Below are 19942 nucleotides of genomic sequence, written 5' to 3'. Positions count from 1 at the left end.
GCTGTAGTTTTCACATAAGTATTGCTAGTAAGAATGTCCCATTCTGCAGCACACAACCTAACCTACTCCTCTGTTTACCTTAGCTGCAATCCCAGTAGTAGACTGGCTTGTGCTTACAAGAAAATAACCAGAAGCTCAGATATGTAAAGTTTTAAAACCAAATTCACTAAGGGGTATGAATTGTGACTTGTCCAATAGGGGACTTATTGAATTTTTCAAGCAATATGGACAAGAAAGGGGAGACATTATGAACTGCTTTGACTTTTCTGAGCAGTGCTGCCATGTCACTTTCCCCAAGCCTGCCAACAAATGAAATACTCAAAGAAGACATTGGAATCAGACCATCTGTGAGGAGCAGAAAGGAGCAGCTGGGTGCAACCAGGGCCGTGCACATGATCACACCAGCTCAGACACTGCTGATTAAATCATAACTTCCTATGAATTTGCAGCATCAACATCTGGCACAAGAAGTGGAAAACAGCAGGCCACCTTTCTGTTAGCCTCAATCCTGCAGCAACAGAGACAAGGAAATAATGAAGCTAGCAGAAATAAGGAAATGGTGGGGTCTGACAAACTAGTTTCCGAGTCAGATGGTAGGCTCTCTAAAACCTTATTGAAATATAGGTCTAAATTAGGTCTCAAAGGAGATACCAGTACTCCTAGAAGGAAGAGCAGATGAAACCTCACCTGAACAATAGAAACTCTACAGCCATATTCTCCTGCAGGATGGGAAGTGCCACTTTAGCACTCTAGAAAATAAATGATCACTCTGCCTTGCTCAAGAAGATAAAACAGGGCCTAAAGAGGGCTTCCAGAGACAGGTTTCCAAAGGACAACAGCTCAGCACACAGTCTGGGAGGATTTAGCCTTCTTTCTCACTGATTTACATTGTGCTACAAGCAAGTTACAGGAAATACTCTGTTCTCTTTCTTAGCTCAAAAAGAGGAAAGTAGCATTAGGTCAGGAACAAAGGAGCAAACTAGTGTTCCTGTACCAAAATTTTAAAGTTTAATAAACCAGTCCTATGAGGAGTTTCACCAGCTTCAATTCATAATCCAATAGCCGCCTAGTACAGAAATGTTGCCAGATCAACTTTTCCTCCCTTTCTGTGCCATTATCATCCAAGTTACTTCAGGACAAGCTAGCAGATGACTTTCCAGGGACTATTATCTGAAGCAGTGTACTTTTCTGGCAGCATGATGTACAAATTGCAGGACTGTGATATATCCAACTTGCTTGCCATGTGCATGTTCTCCAAGCAACCACCTTGCTTAATGAGGACACAATCTACAGGAGTGTTCATTGCCTCTGCAGCTCTGAGAACAGCTCCACCTTCGTCAAGAGGTAAGTGGTTATGAGCCTGTTGCCCTGTATCAAAAAATTTGCTGATGGAAAGAATAGATATGAGAGCAGACAAGGATCACAAAAGGGAATTCAGAGTTTTATTTCAAAAAAGCAACGTAGTGTTGAAACAAAATCAAGTTCAATTAGTTTTCCTCTGATTTGAATGTCTACAAAAATAGATTCTACTCAAATCCATAAAGCCAGTTAACAGTACCATAACAAATAAAAACCAGTTACTCATTCAGATACCACATACAGCAGTCACAGGAATCTAGCATATATTATTTAATGTTTTGTTTTTTTAAAGTAAATTTCTAAAATGTTTCTGTTAAAACTGAAATACGCATATGATTTTTAAAAATTGTACAAAAAATAATTTTAAACCAGTTGGAGGTAACAGTGTGCGTTTATTAAAATCCTGCACCAAGGCAGTAACATTTATAATTTAAAACCCAGCCCAGTAGAAAAGAGAAATGTGCAAACATTTAAAAGTTAGATGTACTCAGAGGCTTGTGGTGCATCAGACCTGGCAATCCACTTCTGTCCTAACGCAAGGCGGGCTCCAAGAGGAGATGTCTAATGAGGCACTAAAAGGGGAGGCAGAGGCAAGCATGCATATGCATGCAAGTTGCAGCTCAGTAGCCTGCGATGCCAGGAGCAATGATGCCCTCTCCCCAGGGACGGTTTGCCCAATCAGTAGTGTTATGGCACGCAATCCAATGCCAGGAAAGTCCTTGATGGTTTCTGGTCAATCTGCTGTGGAGTATAAGAAAGCAAAAGCCATTCTTGAAAACAGAATTTGACATCTAACTTGGCCCACTGACATGTACCAATCCATCAACTACAAGAACTCTCATTGGGCCCAAAAGCTCTAACAAGGAATATCTTCACACACACCCCTACACTAAATGTGGGCTTATTTTGAAAGACGATTTCTTACATCATAACCTTCCCTTCCCTCTACTCCCATGTTCTGCCCATGGGTTTTCAGAACGAATACAGACTCGCATATTGCTGTGGTCACTATTCAGACATTTTTTCAAGCACAGAGAATGGGAAAAGAGTAAAAAGCAGAAGCACAGAATTCTGCGCATCTTGTTCTGCTTAGTGAAAGCACCCATATATTTGAGAGTACTTACAAAGTCCCAACAGATTATTGCTGTGAGCAAATGACTACCTTTCAGGATAGTTTTATGGTAAGATTAATAGTCACAAAGGAGCCTTCAAAGGATTCTTCTCTCTTCCTTTACAACCGGTGCATCAAATTTACTTGTGTGGCACATAACGTGCTGGACAGTGGTACTACATCATACAGCCAGCAGATTCCCAGCCTGAAAATTCAGGCCAGAGTTCTGCACTACCACAAACCATTTTAAATAAGCTGATTTTTGTACGAACTTTCATTCTACTTTTTCTTTCCTTTGGCTATTTCACTTGGCCTGAAACATCTTTAGCCTCACCTACCTCCTCCATTACTTAGTCCATGGCCTAATGGACTTCTTGCCAAATTTCTTTCTGCATAGCTCCTGCAATGACACAAGGGAAGGTTCATTATCGCAATGCAGGATCGTGCCATCCACTCCCAGCTGCTGACAGAAGACCAGGATTAGGTAGTGTCCAGAGGAAGTGCGCAGAGCAGAGCATGTCAGGCAGTCACCTATCCTTACACACCAGCAGTTACCAATCCCACCAAGCTTCCTGCATCCGTTGCAAACAGTAGTCCTTTGTCTCCACTTCCGTAGCCCCTGTCACCTGAACATGAGTCCTCTAGGGAGATGAGATAAAGCCCCGCACCCATGGTGGTAGTTGAGCTTTACTGTATAGACAGAATGGGAGCAGAGATACTGAACACGTCCAAGTGACAGTGTCAAGACAGGATTAAAACTACAGAAGTCCCATCCTCGGCCAACTAAGCCCGTGTGGCCTGCCCTTAGATCAGTACGGGTTGACACAAATAGAAACCTGTATGCGAATACTCAGAGTCCTGTTCCTTTGGGATGTGGGAATGTGATCTCTCCTGCTTTTCGGAGAGAAAGAGACAAAGCATTATTCATTAAAAAAAAAGTAAAGGGACAACACGTGAAAGAGAACCTGCATCTCTCTCATTATTTTCACTTCGATAGTCTGCGGGACACATACATGATCAGATTCCAGCACAAGGAACACCAGCATCATGGTGGACATCCCCCTGCTCTCACTAGAAAGGCCCTCCCTTGCCATCCCCACCCATCAGGAACAGCAGTCAGTTGATACTCACCCTCTGCCCCCCTCCAGAGTACTCTGGATCTCCTTCAGGACCTCTGGAAAGCAGAGAGTTAAACAAAGCAGTGAGCCAAGGCAGTGGAGATCTGCTTTCAAGGCATCAGACGAGCACATTCCAGCCTCTAAAACCTGCCTCCCACCACAGAGGGCAGACCTTATAACATCATTCCCTCTTCAATAGTACGAGATTTTAAAACAGGCTGGCAAAAAGGACTGAAGCAGTCATTTGCCAGAGGAAGCATTGCCAGTCCCAGCGTACCAGAGAACCAAAAGGAACAGTCTGTTCCAGCTGTCATTTTACACAAGTCCTACTGGAAAGTAAACTTCTCTTATCACTGTGGTAAATGCAGCTATGTGGAACAACCCCAGCCTTAGGGCATGACCGTCGGTCCAACCCCTTACTTCTACTGATTCATGAAAAACCCAGTATTTCTACCAGTCTGCTGTAATTGCAGATCCATTGGAATTGAGTGCTGGAACACACAAAATTCCCAGCAACCTTCTTTTTTTCCCCACCCAGAAAGGTGCCCTGTCAGAAGCAAGACTTCACTCACTTTCATCATTGAGTAAGGCATGTTCCATTAGCCTCCCAGATTTTCTTTCTAAAAAAAAAAAAAAAAAGTAGAAAAACACTTATCTAACAGTATTTCCACTTCTCATGAAACATGCACTTGTGGAAACCCAAAACAGAACTGAATTATTTTTCTCTTAAGTACCTGTTGACTTTACTGAATGCTTCACAACTAATCCTTAAAGCCTCTCACAGATGGAGTTGTTTTTAATCAGCAAGACAAGTTCAGCTAGCAAAAGGTATAGTCTGTAATTTCAGACTTCACCTTCCCACAGCCTCTTCCAGCAAAAGCTGCACTCTATCCTCCCAGGCAATTTTGTCACATGCAACCTACCTTAGAGCTAGCAACTGCTGTGTCGCAGTGTTCCCCACATGTCCCTCTTTGCTCTCCCCTTTCTAATGTAGAAAATACCAACTGTAGCAATAGTAGATGAAGGGTTTACCTGTCACCAGGCTATATTAAGGACAATCATTTGTGCTTACCATCTTCTCCATAGTCACTTGAACTCCTTCCTGATCCCCTAGAAAAGAAAAGGTGACAAAAAAACAAACACTGAGGCAGTGGATGCAAAGTACTCATCAATACTCCTGGCATCAAGAAACTCCCCTGCATGCTAACTAAACAGCCTGCTGAGCAAGTATGTAGTAAGGGCTTCAGCACGTCTTGGTGAGAAAGAAATCTGTGGGCACCAGAGAACCTCTCTGATCTTTTTGGGAAAAAACTATACGACTTCCACGAGCATCAAATCTGTTATTTGCTGAGCTTCTGAGTAGAGAAGCATCGGATCTTCCCCTTTGAGATAAAGAGTTCATCCTCTTCAGCAACAGACAGCCCCCAAAGTGTGCAAGAGTCAGGTGTCAGAGACATCACCGGGAAACAAGTAAAGCAAGCCAGAGCTTACACTTTATGACTCTAGCTTGGGGACACCAATTCCAGTGCTTGACTGCTGTGTACTGCAAGTAGAAAAACCATCAGGGAGAAGGTTGCACTTCCTCATGCCTATCCACCTAGGAATGTTGTAACCAAAAGACTTCTAACAGCTTGGAAAGGGAGACAAACTACAAGAGCTCATACCAGAGCCTTGTTTATATCAGCTACAGGGCAGAAGCAGATTCCAATACTCAGACATAGTCAGTGTGCATGAGTCTTACAGATTTTACCTGGATTTTCTTGCAGCATTCTCCATGCCAGACCTGGTGTGCACATGATTGTTGCTTGAAACTTCTGGCACGTCCACAATGCACCGGGGCTCCACTAACCATTTGGTAGAAAGAGAAAACCTCTCAAACTCTGATGGTGAGATCAGATAGAAACCTGCAGAAGATTGTGAATTTATAAGCAATTCTTAAGTCCAGGAAAACAGAGGTGAAAAAAATAACACAAAAAAAACAACCACCATAGACCTAAGTATATTCTCTCTTTGGCAGAAAGGGTTTGCATAATCACCAAGGAAGATAATATCCCAGTTTCCCAAGGAGTGGCTAGCCAAGAGACGGCGTAATTTATTGTGCTGAAAGATAACTGCTTTGCTGCTCTTCAGAAGTGTCAGCACAGGACACAGAAAGATGTAAACACTGAACTGTAAAGCAGAGATCAACTTTCAGCAGCCACAGGATGTTGGCTGCCAGTTTTGCAGTTTGAGTGTTGAGCCACAGGCATGTACAGCAGGTACAATGCAGCCTGCAACGTCTGCTGCTTAGAGAGCTATTCTCTTATCTCCAGACAGCAGGAGGATGGCCAGATGGAAATTACTTATGGGGAACATCCAACCTGTTCGCTGAAAAACAATGTATTCATTAACAATAATGGAATGAATTCACTTCTGATAATTTGTGTCAGTACCTGTTGGCAACTGGTATTGGTCAGAAACATAAAACAAACATGTAATATTCACATATACATACAGCCAGTTCTAAACATCAAGCCCTACAATTGCTATTCCCCTGTTTCAAATACACAACAGAGGCAGATAATTTGGGAGAAGCACACCTCACCTTGGCCATATTTGGTGAAGACACAGGATGCAATGCCGCTCACATCCTCTTTACGGATGCAAGGGTAGCGGATCTGTAACTTGAGGAAGGGCAGCGAGATGATCTGAATGTCTCCCAGGTTAGTCAGGACAGCCAGGTCATTTTCACTGTAATCGTCAGTCTTGCAGCTGCCAAAGTTAGCAACCGTCACTTTTCGTACCCTACAGCCTTCCAGTGCTGTCAGCTTGAGCTTCAGTTTGGAGCTAACCTTGGGTAGTGTGAAGACCTGTCAACAGAAACAGAACGCTGACATCTCCTTCCTGCACAGTGGCAGCCGCCCCACCCCAGGACATCTGCTGCTCCCCCGCCTCTAACAGTGTTTTCATTCACAGCAAACACACACAAGTGTAACCTGAGTCAACCTGGCTTCCTGGGTTTACTTTTTATAAGTAAATCAGCCACAGTCAGGGCTAGAATCCGTCTCTGTTCCGACATCAAGCAGTTTTACCTTTCAGGCTGCAAACTGCATTTCTCTCCTGGTTCTCTCAAAATCCTTCCATATTTGGCTACAAATTATTACAGAAAAAAACGGGTTTACACTAACTGTGCGTTCTTCTGTATTCAAAAGCCAGGGTGAGCCTACAGCAAGCTACTTAAAGCTTTCTCTTTTGCGCTGACTGGTTAGCATGCCAAACAAGAAACTTTTCAGTTGCTTCATAGAAATGCCTACCAATTGCTGCTTCTGTACAGCATTATACTCAAGTAACCACAGCAAAAGCTATTTCTCAAAAAACAGAGGCAGCCTTGTCTAAAGAGTACAGGAATAAAACGTGTATATTCAGCATGCACACCACTATGCTGAGTACCCAATTTGTCAGCACGCACTTGATTTCTGGGCTGTACCGAACAGAAATGCTGTCCTGGGAGTATTATGTAGGTACAGAAGAATGAGCACTCCTATGAGTCTCACACACTCCGCTGAACACTGCTCAGCACTTCAGCAGACTTACGTGCAGTCCATATGTCCCTCCTGAGTGATGCTCACCTTAAATTGCTCTTCAGACACCACCAGTAGCTGATGGCTGCCTTGCATATCAGGGCTCTTAGAAAGATCGTGTGCTACTTCCAGAGGTTCTGGCAGAGGTGTGCTGCGCCCATCCAAGACAAGTATACCCACAACAGGAGCTCTGTGCATCAGCTGAATTTCTTTGGCTAGCCAAGCAAGATGAGGATGAAAAGCAAACAACAAGAAAAGAAACCAAAGAGGAGTCTAGTTAGAGGTGCTATGTTAAAACCTCATATGTCCTCTCAGAGCTGGAGACCTACAACATTTCTATAGAAACTTGCTATAGAAACACTGCCTAAAAAGATTTAGGACTTCAAGGACATGTGAACGCAAATGATTCATTTTAAACAGTAACTATTATTACATAAAGATAATGGATTCAGCTGTCAGGATAAGGTATATGCACAGTGTGGCTTGATGGCAAACTTCAGTGACAGCTGATGCAAATTTAAATTTGTGAAACCAGTGAGAATTGAAGCTAAGGTACATCGAAGAGTGATGGAGCTCACTTACTCTTCAGTTCAGTTACTGAAGTGAGCGCTGCTTATCGCAGACACTGCCACGTTTAGCTCCATTCTCTCACACAGCAGTAACTAAGCTACTTTGCTTTTCTGTTTCTGTGGTCAAAGACGTGCAACTCGTGGTTACACAAGTGGTATCTCAGATCCATTAGGACACTTTTCTTGAAGCATACTTACCCTGCTCTGCCCTGACAGGTTCATCCATCCTCCTTTCTGCTGGTGGAACACGTAAACAGAAGGCATAGACCGTGCCTCCATTGGTGCCTGCCCACAAGGATGGGCAGTGCCGGGAGCCTGCAGCAATGAGAGGGCTCATGAGCTAGACATCCGTGACAACCTTGGATAATTGCTTTCCTTAAACACACTAGCTATATACATCCTCCCTTTCTTCGCAGACTAAAAAGCTTTATAACAAGGCAGACTGGCCAGGGAAATTACAGCTCCTTAGTACTTCTTTTTCCAATGTCTCTCCGTCAGCAGCCCTGAACAGAGGACACGGCACGTGAGTGAAGGGAACAGAGTGGTGTTCCCATCATTCACCACAATTGCTGCATCTGGTTTTCATGTTTTTATATCATGGATGAGCAGAGGAAACAAGCACAGTATTACTTTGGGCTCTGATGCACTGCTGCTGTCACCCTCGCTAATATCAAAAGCTGGGGTCAAGGATGAACTTCAGAGCAATGAGACGAGGAAAAAACTTGTACTCAAACGTCAGATGGCATTCCATCACATTTGAAAACCATACAGACAGGCTGCACCCACAAATGAACTACTACTTGCCTTGTATTAGCCAGCAGACAGAATGACTAGGTAACAATTGTGCTTGACAGCATATGTTCTTGTTCTATATTAGTTTTTCGGCACAAAGCAAAGTAGGACACAGAAGGTGCCGAAATTTCCTGGCAGTAGAACCTAATGCATCACTTGGCAGAAGGAAGAACAATGTTCAGAAGAAAGGAGATGTTTTTTCTGCTTACTGTCTCTCAAGAAGGTGTCAGCAAAATATAAGGTGCGCACAAAGCCAGTGAAAGAGTCTTCTGCAGAGCGGGCTTCAATCTTCCTCTGGACTGGAGCCAGTTCCATTTCTTGCAGTGCGTCTTGGTCAAATTTGGCATTTGCTTCTTGCACCTTCAAAGATGAGGAGGTATTTTGGCAGTCAGGCAAACAGATAGAGAGGAGAGTGAAACAGCAGGAACGGAAGAAATAGAAAGGGAAAGCAATGTCATACCAGGGAGCAGGTACATTCTGAATTACAGGTTCAACTACATACAGTACATTTTCTCTAAAACCCCGCTTTTATCTAATAGCTAGCAGCATTGTAAGTTGCATTATTGTCCTCATACCAACAGATAGCAAGACTGCAAACTATCTCCTGCTCTAGGCAGTTAATCAGGAGTCCATAAGTTCCAAACAGACAAGATCCCAAAAGGTGGGCCCCTCACCTCTGAGGCATTTCCACCACCTCCTCGTCGCTTCCGACTGGACACTCGGCTTCTTCTGATCCGCCTGAATGACTGACGAAGGGACTTCTTCAAGGATTTCACCCGAGACAGTGGCCCTTCTAAGGCCAATTGGTCACTGGGATGCAATGTACATCTGAAAAAATGGAGACAGTAGGCACACTGTCACTTTCTACTGGGTGGCAATCACTCCCAAGAGTCCAACAGGACGTACACACCTGGCAGAACAAGAACATATTTATATTCTTGAAGGTCTTCAAGGACATAGTCCAACGAGGCAGGGCTTCTTGCTATACTGACTACTCTCGAGAAACCTCTTCTCATGACATGCTCAGTTAGCAGTTCCATCCCATCTTTAAAGGGCAATCATCACAGACCTCCTGGGAAGAAGATACTTACTTGACAAAGACCAGTCGTTTCTGCTGGTGGTCAAAAAGCCCAAAACCATGACTAGTACCAAAGGCCACGAGCTTCCATTCAGAGTGAAGGGCCAATGAGGTGACCACAGCTGGTGGTTGACATTGGACGAGGACAAACGGCTGAAAACCAGCTTCAAAGCGGACAGGTCCATCTCGAGTCTTCAATTTCTCGTGACCTTTCCATCGATAGCCTTCTTGATCCTGCAGGAGATCTGCTTCAGCATGGTCAACAACATGCTCTGCATCTTCATCGTTCAGTTCCATCACCAGTACCTGAAAGGAAGAGAAGTTCTGCTACAGCTTCTATAGTTCCAGCAATCCTCCCACCCACCGGCCGTCCCAGCAGCTCCAAAACCATAGCACCTCTCAGAACTGCTAAAGCATTAGATAAAGTCTAAAATACAGATTAGAGAACGCAGAGAACCACAAAACTTTTCCAGCAACTGGATTGATTTACCGCTCTGTAAATGAGTGCTTCCAATTTTAACACACCTCCAAGTAGCACTGTGACAAGCTGCACTAAAAACAAGGTTTATAACGACTGGAATATTTCAATACCTGTCCTGCTGTGCCAGCTACAGCCAAGTATCCACTGTATTTACACAGGTAGATCTTCTGGATCCCAAGTCTAGGATCATCACTGTAAGGGTCGAAGGTACCAACCTAGGTGAGAGAATACAGTGGGTGGTCTTCACAGATGCATTGATTATGCCCCAAATCAGAAACTGCTCAGGTTTTCTGAAAGCTTCCCCAAGCAATAGCCATCTTACCTTGCGAAGTGGAGGCCATTCGTCCTCCCCCAGTGTGTTCATATTGTCATTGGGGTCAGCATCTGTGAGAAATACTCTCACTGTGCTTAGCTTATAAAGGAGATGTAAGCAGACACCAGACGCATCCCAAAATCGCACAGTGCCATCTTCATGCCTGTATCACATGGGGGAGGATTACAGAAAGCACTCATCATACAGGAGCACAGCAAATCACCCAGATGATGATAAAACAGAAAGGAAAAGATAGTCAAAGATTAAACCACACTGTTTACAAACCCCCAAGCCGTGGCAAAATAAAGCTTTAAGAGAAAGCCCTGCTTTTTCATTTTAAATGCAGCTTGTTCTTGGTGATCTGACACTGGTACAGAATGTAAAGTTACAGAATGCAAAGTTACTCCAAAAAGCACTGGAAAGGAAATAAGCTTGGCATATAGAGGGAATGAAGCATCCTAAAAAACACAGTTACTAGAAAAGCAGGGGGGGGCAGGCTTTAATCTTAGTTCTCCAGGTAAAAATTGCCAACATTCGTCCAACCTAAGGCTACAGACTTCTAACAATTTGCTGCATCAAGAATGAATTGTCTGAAGAACAGCCCAGAGAAATACTTAAAAGCGAGGCAGCTTCTTGCTAGCTAATTCCTTCTACTGCCTAGCTAGATCTGTTTTCATGCTGATCAAAACAGGCCCAAGCTAACCTCTTTCGTGAGATTTACAAGAGCGTAAGACTGGAAAAAAGAGCTTCAAAACCTGCAAGATTGAGCTCTGCATTTACATCACTCCCTTTGAACCTGTCTGGATTACCACCTGCACTTCTACACTGGCATTTTTTGGGGAGAATGGATAATATTTCAGAAACACAAATAAAGCAGAGTTATAGGTTATCTGTGGACACCATGGCCTGTTTGCTCAGAAGCAGCCAGTCTTAAAAAGCTACAATACAACTTCTCAAAAGTGGGTTGCTAGAATTGTAGCCTTCTCTCTACAAGACGAGCAGCCTTCAATCTTAACAGAGAAGCTTCAGCTAGTTCAAAAGGAAGAAAAGAAACTGGAAAGGGCTCCTTGATTTATTATTTTATTTATTTATTTATTTATTTTTTATAACAATCAGGTACATACCCTGTTAGAAGCAGGTCCCTCTGAGGAGGATCTGGAGCTATGTTGGTGCCACCATCAATTGGCCATGGCTACAAATACATTAAGGGAAGACCGTGACTTCCTAGCAGTGACAGTGCGAAGAGAATATGGTCAGCACAAGAGCACAAACTTCAGCGAAAGCGGCAGTGAAACAGTCTATGCTGTTAGTTTTTGTTTGGATTAGATATTCCTGTTCTGACACCAGCTGTGCTTTTTAGTGGAAGACACCACACGTTTCCTGGAGAAGCTGTGCTGAAAGCTTCATGCTTCTAAACAAGAAGTTTGTTACCAGTGACAGCTGGGAACACTCAGACTTTCCTTCTAGCTTGTCAAAGCCTGAAGAAATATCACATTTTAAGCCCCCAGCATGAGCAACTGCATTGGTGGTGCTCTGGGAAAAAGCCCTTCTCAATCCTGTTAAGAGGCAGGGCAGCATCTGTTGGGACTCATCCCTTCCCAGGCACTGTCAGAAGTGCAGACCACCCACATAACGAGTTGTGCTCTCCTGAAATGCAGAGGAACACGTGTACCTCTACAGCTGCCTTACCATATTGGAGTAGTGAACGTTCTGCTTGCTCCCAGCACTGATAATCCTCTCCCACAGCTTCAGCGGGATGTTGGAGACGTGGTGTGAGCAGGTGATGGCTGAGCAGTGGAGGGAAGCCAGGTATGGAGGATGGACTGCTGGCCAGCCCGCGGACTTTAAGTCTATGACTACCAGCTCTTCTTCTGCCAGCACCACCATTGCAGAAGGGTCATCAAACTCTGCAGAAACAAGATTCATTAATGCTAACAAAAATGACTCTCCAAAATTAATAGAAACAAGCTTCCCATAAGGCTTACATGAAAACTGCTGTCATGGAGCTCTACAGAAACATGTTTTTGTTGGCAATACCTCTAAATGCTTCCTTGTTAACTGGGCTTATTGAGACACTAATATTAAGAGATTCCAAGACAGATATCGGGACAGATTTATTGAAGATTCATGTTTCTTTACCCCACTGCTAGGACCGTTAGAGCAACTCTTCATTGATTCCACAAAGAATAATGAAAAAATAGTAACATCCATGGCTAAATAACACACATTCACCAGAACAGATACATACAGCCAGAACTCTGCTTACCTACAGCTAATTAACAGCATGGGGCGGACAAACATGCATACACCCCAGCAGTGACCCATTTAGTACTGTGTTAGGACCGCAGTCCATCTAGGCTAAGCTGCTTAAACCCAGTAATGCCTTGGGTTCTGCAGAATGCTTCATTGCTTGAGCTGACAAGTGTTTATGATTCAGTTCCCTTACTCTTCAGTTTTCCCTGACTCTAGCACATTGTGCCATATTTTCTGTAGTTTTTAAAGATTATGCATACCAACCAGTATTTATTTATACATACATTAAAAAGGATCACAAAAGAAATCTGTTACTGTAATCTTAGAGATGACACCTGACAATCAAGAAGATTTTTTCATTGTAACTAGAATTAGACCAAGTGAAAAAAAAAATCAGTCTACAAGAACAGCATTGCAGTAACAAATGTAAGAAAGCCACAATAGCAAATGTTGAGGAACACCAAAAGCATGGATCAGCTCACACCAATAATGATTAACAAAGCTACAGGAAACGTAAATGAACGTATAGCTGTAAACGTGTCACATCAGCAGGGGTCAGGGTGATAAACAGCATGAGCCATATGCAAACTAGCAGCTCCTCGCTGACATTCCCTGCTAACCTGTACTTTTACTTCCCTTCTTCAGCTGTTTCACTACCTGGAATACACTTGCAAGAAGGCAAGCCTATAAGCAAGCACATACCAGGGCTGTTCACTCAGTAGAATTAACTTCAAGTAATTAGTACTTGGCACCACTTAGTTAGACATCCCAAGTTTCATCTCAGACTGGCCACAGACATAACACAAAACTAATCAGTTTCTTCCTGAAAAAGTGTTTCATGTTCAGTTTTATTTACTTTATTTGCTGTCATTCACAATTACCTACAGGACTTCAGGTAATATCATACCTGTACTACTAGGCATGATCAGCCCTGCACTGTAACTGCTACTGCCAACATTAATCATATACGCTCTTTTAAAAATATTTTCCTTACAAAAACGTATCAGAGCTCACTGCTGATGGCATGAATCTATTTCAAGTTGCTGAAATATGAAAAATTCTAGTTTGCTTGCTGACTGACATACACTCATCCACATGATGATGAAAAGTAAAAGAAAACAGGAAGATTAGTTTTTTTTTTTTTTTTTTTTTTTTTTTAAGAAAAGAAGTTTCCACAGCATATTCAGGGTAGTGGAAAGTCACCACCTACCTCATGCTGCAACGCATGAGCTTTGTGCTTATTAAATTAAGTGGCTTTGGTATACAATTAATACCTTCGTATTGCCGTTGCAGGGAAGACTGCTTAAGGGCAAACAAGGCAAGCTGTGTACATCCACTAAGCTTAGGCAATCAGCCACAAGGAAGCTTGTCAACCACAGAAACCTCATTTTATTGTAAAAAACTTCCTTGTCTAAGCGCAACAGCTTCAGCTTCCTGTAGCAGCTCCTGTCTGTAGCCACTAGAAGATGTATTAACTGGATACTTCAATCCTTGGGAAGTACAAACATAAAACCTGTTAATCTCAGTTACTTCTTCCTAAAGGGTCTTAAAATTCAGTTCCTGCACATGAATAGAAGTCCATCTCTTAACTACAAAAATCTCAGCTTCATTTCATCGTTAAGACTTTTGTTCTAACACCTTGAATCTCAGTTCTGACAACTTCACAGAGAGTAAAAGTGACCGGTTTCTTTAATGCTAAGAAGCTAAACAGCACCTCAAAATTAGTGGCAGTATGAAGCTTGAAGGTTTAGACTTTCAGGTTCTGCACATTTGGAAGATGTTTAAAAAAAGCAGCCTTGTATAGGTAAAGTCTATAATAACAAATATATAAAGGCCCTTCATCTCAGTTACAGTCTGCCTGTTTTGTTACTGCTTTTTCAGTGCCATGAGAAGGTCTGTTAAAGACCAGTAGGGAAGAACCCCCCCCACCCCCCAAAAAAAAACAAATACAACCAAAGCTGTTTCTTTATGCCTGCACTCCCAAGACATTCCTCCACGGGATCTGTGGTCTGCTCTGTACAATAGGCCAGAGGGAGCCAACCTGCATCTACACATTTGAATGCCTCCTGCTGCACAGCATGTAGCTGGGAGCTGTCACCACCACCGCTTGCAGTATGCAAGACAAATAGGTTTGGAAACTACTCGGCTAGGCAAACCAGAAAACCTGGGAAGATTCAGTAAGACAGAAGATTTGCCTACATGCTCCTAAAAGGGCTCAGACCAAGCTGAGGAAGTCTAGACGCAGCTTCTAATACTGCACATTTGTGGAGCTTGACATAGCAATTTTATACTCAGTTCCTTCAAATTAACCAGAAGCAAAAACTACACAGGTACAAGAGAAACAGTCTTTGGGGAAATTCCTGACAATTCCATTAAAAGAAAAAGACATAGGTACACTGGAAGCAAAGGCAACAAAGAAGTAAAAATCTGACAAAATCTAAGCATGTTGCAGGATGAGTGCTATTCAGTATTAGAACTGTTTACACTCGGGTTCACCAGCAGTGAGTAAAGTGAGTTCTCTGTATCCTGACCCTTGGTTGTGTCACCCTCTGATTTATTACCCAGAGCCCTAGTCATAAATCCAGGTAGTAATTAAAAGAAACACTGTCTCAGTGGGAGTGAATTCTGTTTTTAATTATTGCCTCCTTTGAAGTGCTGTTTTTAAACAGCAATATTCTGATTTCATAACCTGGTTATGTCCAGTGTCCACCTTCTACAGACATGGAGTAGCTTAATTTTTTGAGGAATGTATGGCATTTACAACCAGACCATTCTTTCTGCTGGTACTTTACACTTCATTTTTACGTGGCAAAATCTCTCTGTTTAAGTCTCAAAAAGCTCCCAGACAATTCAATTCCTTCACATTTCACATATTGCTTATACCAAGCAGATTTCTAGATGAGTGCACAGCTATTTAATTCTTTAGTAATGCCCTGTCATCACATACCTGCAGTAGGCTCTGAACTGAAGATGATAAAGAAGTCTATCACCCGCGATGTGAAGTCAAACGCTGTTTGCTGGCTGCCGTGGACAACAGAGATACTGTGCCGGTCACCATAGCTAGCCCGGGGCATCCCTCCTTGGAATATAATGTAAGGAAGCCTGAAGAAAAAGACAGTGGTGTATGCTGAAGTAAGGAGCAAGCACAGTTTCAAAGACAAAGACCAAAAAAATCTTACAAAGTCACTCTAAAGGACCCTTACAGTATTACCCTCTAAGTGCTTCTTGCCAACACCACAAGGGGAAGGGGTACACCACGACCTTACCCATTCTTTGTCGTCTGCCAGTAGATCTTGGAGATGGCCTTGCAGGGAAAAGGACCTAAGAGAACAGAGTTAGTCACCATAATTCAGGAAGTGCACCTTTACATAAGAAGTTCTTTATCCTGCCTTACCAAGGTCACCTCAGCGCCCAAGAAAAGGAGAGTCACCTGGACAAGTAAATACCACCACTAACACCTCCCCAGACCAAGCCACATCAGACAGGTCTTCTGGGACGTGCTGACCACAGTACTCCTCAGCAAAGCAATGCTTACACTCAGGGGAACTTTTGAACTACGTTGCTGATGGCTGACAGGGAGTGGGAGCACTTTTGTAGAAGCTGATTAATTAGGAAGGATTGTTTAAAAACACAGACATTCCTGAAATTAATGTAAAGGTGATAGAGCTTTAGAAGCTTCTATATGCTTGAAAGATGAGGTCATCCCCATTTGATGTGTTTCAGCAAATCAGAGGCATCATTTCATCACTGCTCAGGTCAACAAAAAGTACACGTAGCTCACTATTAATTACAGAAGATCCAAGCAACTCCTGCTGAACAGGACACTTGAACTAAACCAATGAGCTGAATCACCAACACCCTTGTTCATAAGGGACACAAATTTGTTTTTCCTGTTCAAGACTGACTCAGTGATGCAAAGGAGTTTAAAATCGAAGGAAAAAATGGACTGAAACCCCTTAGTTAGGGTTAGCTTAGTAAGATCACCGCCTATTCAAAAGGCAGTTCTGCATTTTGCCATCAAGATTAAACACAGGGGAGAACCACTGAGAATATCCCACAAAAGCTCAAAACAAGTTTGAGTTTAGATGAACGTGCAGCAACTAAACCTCACTTACTGACCATAAGGCACGACGTTTTCCAGAGGCTCGGGCTGCCTGTTGTCACTGGATACCGGCCACTGGGTGTAACTTCCATCATAGTGACAACTAATGAATTTGCTGCCATCCCTCTGCCAGTAGAGGTTCTCCAGTTGCTGAAGAGGAGGAGACAATGATGCATTCTTAGTTAAGAAGCTTTGTCTGGCTCTCCCTGTACCCACTTGTCTGCCAAGCGGGGAGAGCTCTTCCTGCCTTATGAACTGACTTTGGACTGAGCTAATACCTGGCTGCCAAGGAAATGGTGTGTCACTTTGTTATTTTGCAGGTCCCAGAGGACAATCAATCCCCTGCTGTATCCAATCAGGATCTGGTCAGGGTTCTTAGGATGCTCCCGAAGGGCTTCCACCAATTCACATGATCGTCTGTTACAGTAATCTTCTGGTACCCTACAAAAGCAGAATAGGAAGGAAAGAAAAATTTATTCCAGGTGCAACCTCGTATGACTATAGCAACAGTTAAGGTATAAAAAATATAGCAGCAACAAGAAGTATATTTTGATAATCTGTCAAGAAGCAGAAAAACCTGAGGCGAGCCATGACTCCAGACCTGCCAATAAACTTGCACCCAGCCCCATTTTCTTAAGGGAAAACTCAAAGCTTACAATGAATTCCAGGACTGGGTTCTGAGCATGTAAAGACTGAATTGCCTGCCCTATTCTCTTGTAACCCCTACCAAGTAAAGGTAATATGGAAATATGGTAACATGTTCCTTCAGTAGGAAGCAACAAGGACATGAAGTAGGACGGTTTTCAGCAGTAGTTTAATATCCAGAGTGACAAAAATCCTCATTTTTTTTTAGCAGCACTAGAGGTTCTGCTTATGCTCGAAAAAGTAAATGGGTAGGTCCAGTTAATGCAATTAGCTAATGTGTAACAATAGCTGCAAATGTACACACAACTGACAGGGCTCAAGGTGGCAGATTTGCTCCCGGTGTCTCCTGCGTGGTTCTGCTCACACTCAGGACCACCACAGTGACAGTACTGGGCTGACAAGGACGGAAACTGTCACTTCACACACACCAGGACCAAAAGTTAGTTCCACAGAAGTCCTGCAGGTCTGGATAATGAGTAAGGCAACAGTGAGGTGCCAATACACAATTGGGGGTGACATCTGAAGAAAGGATCTCTGCTTGTGGCATTCCAACCTCCGCAGGGCAGTGCCTGTTTGCTCACTCACCGCTGCAGCACAGCCTCGGAGGTTATGGTCCTGTCCTCGAGCACTCTGAACGAGGGAAGCTCCACCACAAAAATGCTGCCACTCTCTGTGCCAAGATACAGGACTTCCCGTGACGAATGGGGAAGGACGGCTGTTATCTGCGTGGCACTTGGTGGAGACCTGGGGATGCAGAGAGTTAGTTAACCGCAGGCAAGAAGGCTGTCCCCTGAACTTTAGAGAACTAACAGGTCAACGGGGTAGTTATAAGCATCATTAGTATTATGGGCAGAGATGTTGAGCTAGGTATGATTATATTGAAGGAGAAAAACACTAGCGTTGAGATAAATTACTCCAAAAGACTTTTGACAAGTGCATGGAGAAAGACTCTGATGCCTTTTTACAGTGGTCTCTTAATAAGCTGTCCCCGCAGGAGCTTAAAATTGCTCACCCAGAACTGGCGAGATCAAATGAAACTGAAATCATACCAGTATTTCGAATTCTGATTTAAGGGATGCATCGATTTGCTTAACCTTAAGATGTACAGCTCGTCTACACACCAAGTGGATGCACAACATTTTATTTTATATTTTCAAGTTTAAATTCACACTACACATTGCTACAACAATCTCGAAAGGTGGTCTCCTGAGCCCCAGCCAACTCCTGTTGGTTTCTGTGGATGCTCCTTTAACAGATTCATAGGAATCAGAGTCCGTAAGATCAAGACAAGCTCTAGACAGAATAATAGCATGATCTTCCTCCTTGCTTATCCAAAAAATAGCTCAAAACCACTCTTGCAGGTTACCCAGGTGGCCCTTTCAGCGTGAAGCGGTGCTCCTCCCGCAGCTCAGATGCTCCACTGTGCTGCTTCAGGCTCCAGAGATGCAAGCTGTTATCATCTAGTAACGTCACCAGCTGGCACTAAAATACCACACAACATCTTTTTTCACAATCACAACATTAAATATAACACCCTAAACCTAGCAATAAAGTTGCTGCTGTTTATAATTTTCTCTGCTAAAGCAGAACTGGAGTCTGTGGCAGTAGGTATATACAGTTGTATCCAGCTGTGCTGCAGCAGCTCTGCTGGTTAACAGCTGTGGGCTTAGTGGTTAGAGGAAGACAAAAAGTAGCCTAAAGGTTAAAAACCATCTTATACAGGACGAAGGCACACGTTATCGCTGAGAGGGAATACAAGAAGTTAGGTCTTTGGAAAAAAGATTAGCTTATGCTGTAAATCTCAGCAAGGCAGCTCCAAGGTGTTAGTTCACCACCTTCTCGCTCAGCATGGTTTGCTGCAACACACCCCAGCTTTGGGTGGGGCTGATACAGTCTACTACACCGCACTCCTTGCATTCTTCATGTCCAACCTCATTCTGGAGGGTTGTGTCAGAGTCCTTTTATGAGCCCAGCCCTGCTGGCTGTATGCTCAAACTGAAGCATTTTGCCTGCTGAAGCCACACCTGGTGCAACACTCCCCATGGGAGTTTCAGTTTGTACCATTAGTTAAGCAAACAGACACCCAAAACTGCCTCAAGAATTAAAACTCTGAGAAAAAAAAAGGCCATTTGCTGTACTGGACAATACATCGGGAAATAAAATACACGGCCAAGATAGCAGCCTGTCAGTCAAGGGAAGGGAAAGTGGTTGGACAGCCACCAGCCATTTGGAAATCCTGCCTTCCTCTTTTTAGTTTCTGGCAATAGCAGCAGCCCCCAAAAGCAAGATTCAATAACCAGAAACACATACAGGCAGCAAGCCTAAGAGGAGGCTAGGTTAGCATTTCTGTTTTGAACTTCTCAACAAAGTTAAATCAGTTACTGTACTATCTGTTCTGCAAAAGACCACCCAGTCCCACTAAAAGAACAGGGGTTGCGAAAGGAAAAGGGAGTTCTCACCTCTGCAACAGACTGCCTGAACTAATCTGGCCTTAACACCACTCCTACCACATTACTTGAGATAAATGACTAAGTTACAAGCAATAAAACTAGCCTGAGTTT

At 43.3% G+C, this 19942-nt stretch overlaps 1 protein-coding gene across 9 annotated transcripts in view; it reads right to left on the bottom strand.

Moving 5' to 3' along the window:
* Positions 1-1420: 1420 nt before the first annotated feature.
* LLGL2 (LLGL scribble cell polarity complex component 2) overlaps positions 1421-19942 on the bottom strand; it is a 33922-nt gene continuing 15400 nt past the window's right edge. Inside the window, exons 5-27 of one of the 9 annotated variants that reach the window (XM_084492068.1) lie at positions 18748-18863; positions 17967-18125; positions 17015-17177; positions 16754-16886; positions 15901-15955; positions 15582-15736; positions 12071-12288; positions 11506-11573; positions 10391-10544; positions 10179-10283; positions 9601-9893; positions 9184-9337; positions 8719-8869; positions 7916-8032; positions 7197-7363; positions 6173-6437; positions 5339-5492; positions 4661-4698; positions 4161-4208; positions 3602-3644; positions 3307-3364; positions 2809-2870; positions 1421-2100 (exon numbers count right to left, since the gene is read on the bottom strand). In XM_084492068.1, coding sequence (XP_084348194.1) covers positions 2817-2870; positions 3307-3364; positions 3602-3644; positions 4161-4208; positions 4661-4698; positions 5339-5492; positions 6173-6437; positions 7197-7363; positions 7916-8032; positions 8719-8869; positions 9184-9337; positions 9601-9893; positions 10179-10283; positions 10391-10544; positions 11506-11573; positions 12071-12288; positions 15582-15736; positions 15901-15955; positions 16754-16886; positions 17015-17177; positions 17967-18125; positions 18748-18863 — 2868 coding nt within the window. In that variant the 3' untranslated portion in view covers positions 1421-2100; positions 2809-2816. The remainder of the gene's footprint in view (positions 2101-2808; positions 2871-3306; positions 3365-3601; positions 3645-4160; positions 4209-4660; positions 4699-5338; positions 5493-6172; positions 6438-7196; positions 7364-7915; positions 8033-8718; positions 8870-9183; positions 9338-9600; positions 9894-10178; positions 10284-10390; positions 10545-11505; positions 11574-12070; positions 12289-15581; positions 15737-15900; positions 15956-16753; positions 16887-17014; positions 17178-17966; positions 18126-18747; positions 18864-19942) is intronic. The other 8 variants (XM_084492069.1, XM_084492070.1, XM_084492071.1 and 5 more) reach the window with 8 other exon arrangements.

This window comes from Aythya ferina (assembly GCF_964211825.1).
Source record: "Aythya ferina genome assembly, chromosome: 18".
NCBI classification, from domain to species: Eukaryota; Metazoa; Chordata; class Aves; order Anseriformes; family Anatidae; genus Aythya; species Aythya ferina.
Note: the sequence above shows the minus strand (reverse complement) of the source record. Positions and strands in the feature narration are given on the sequence as shown.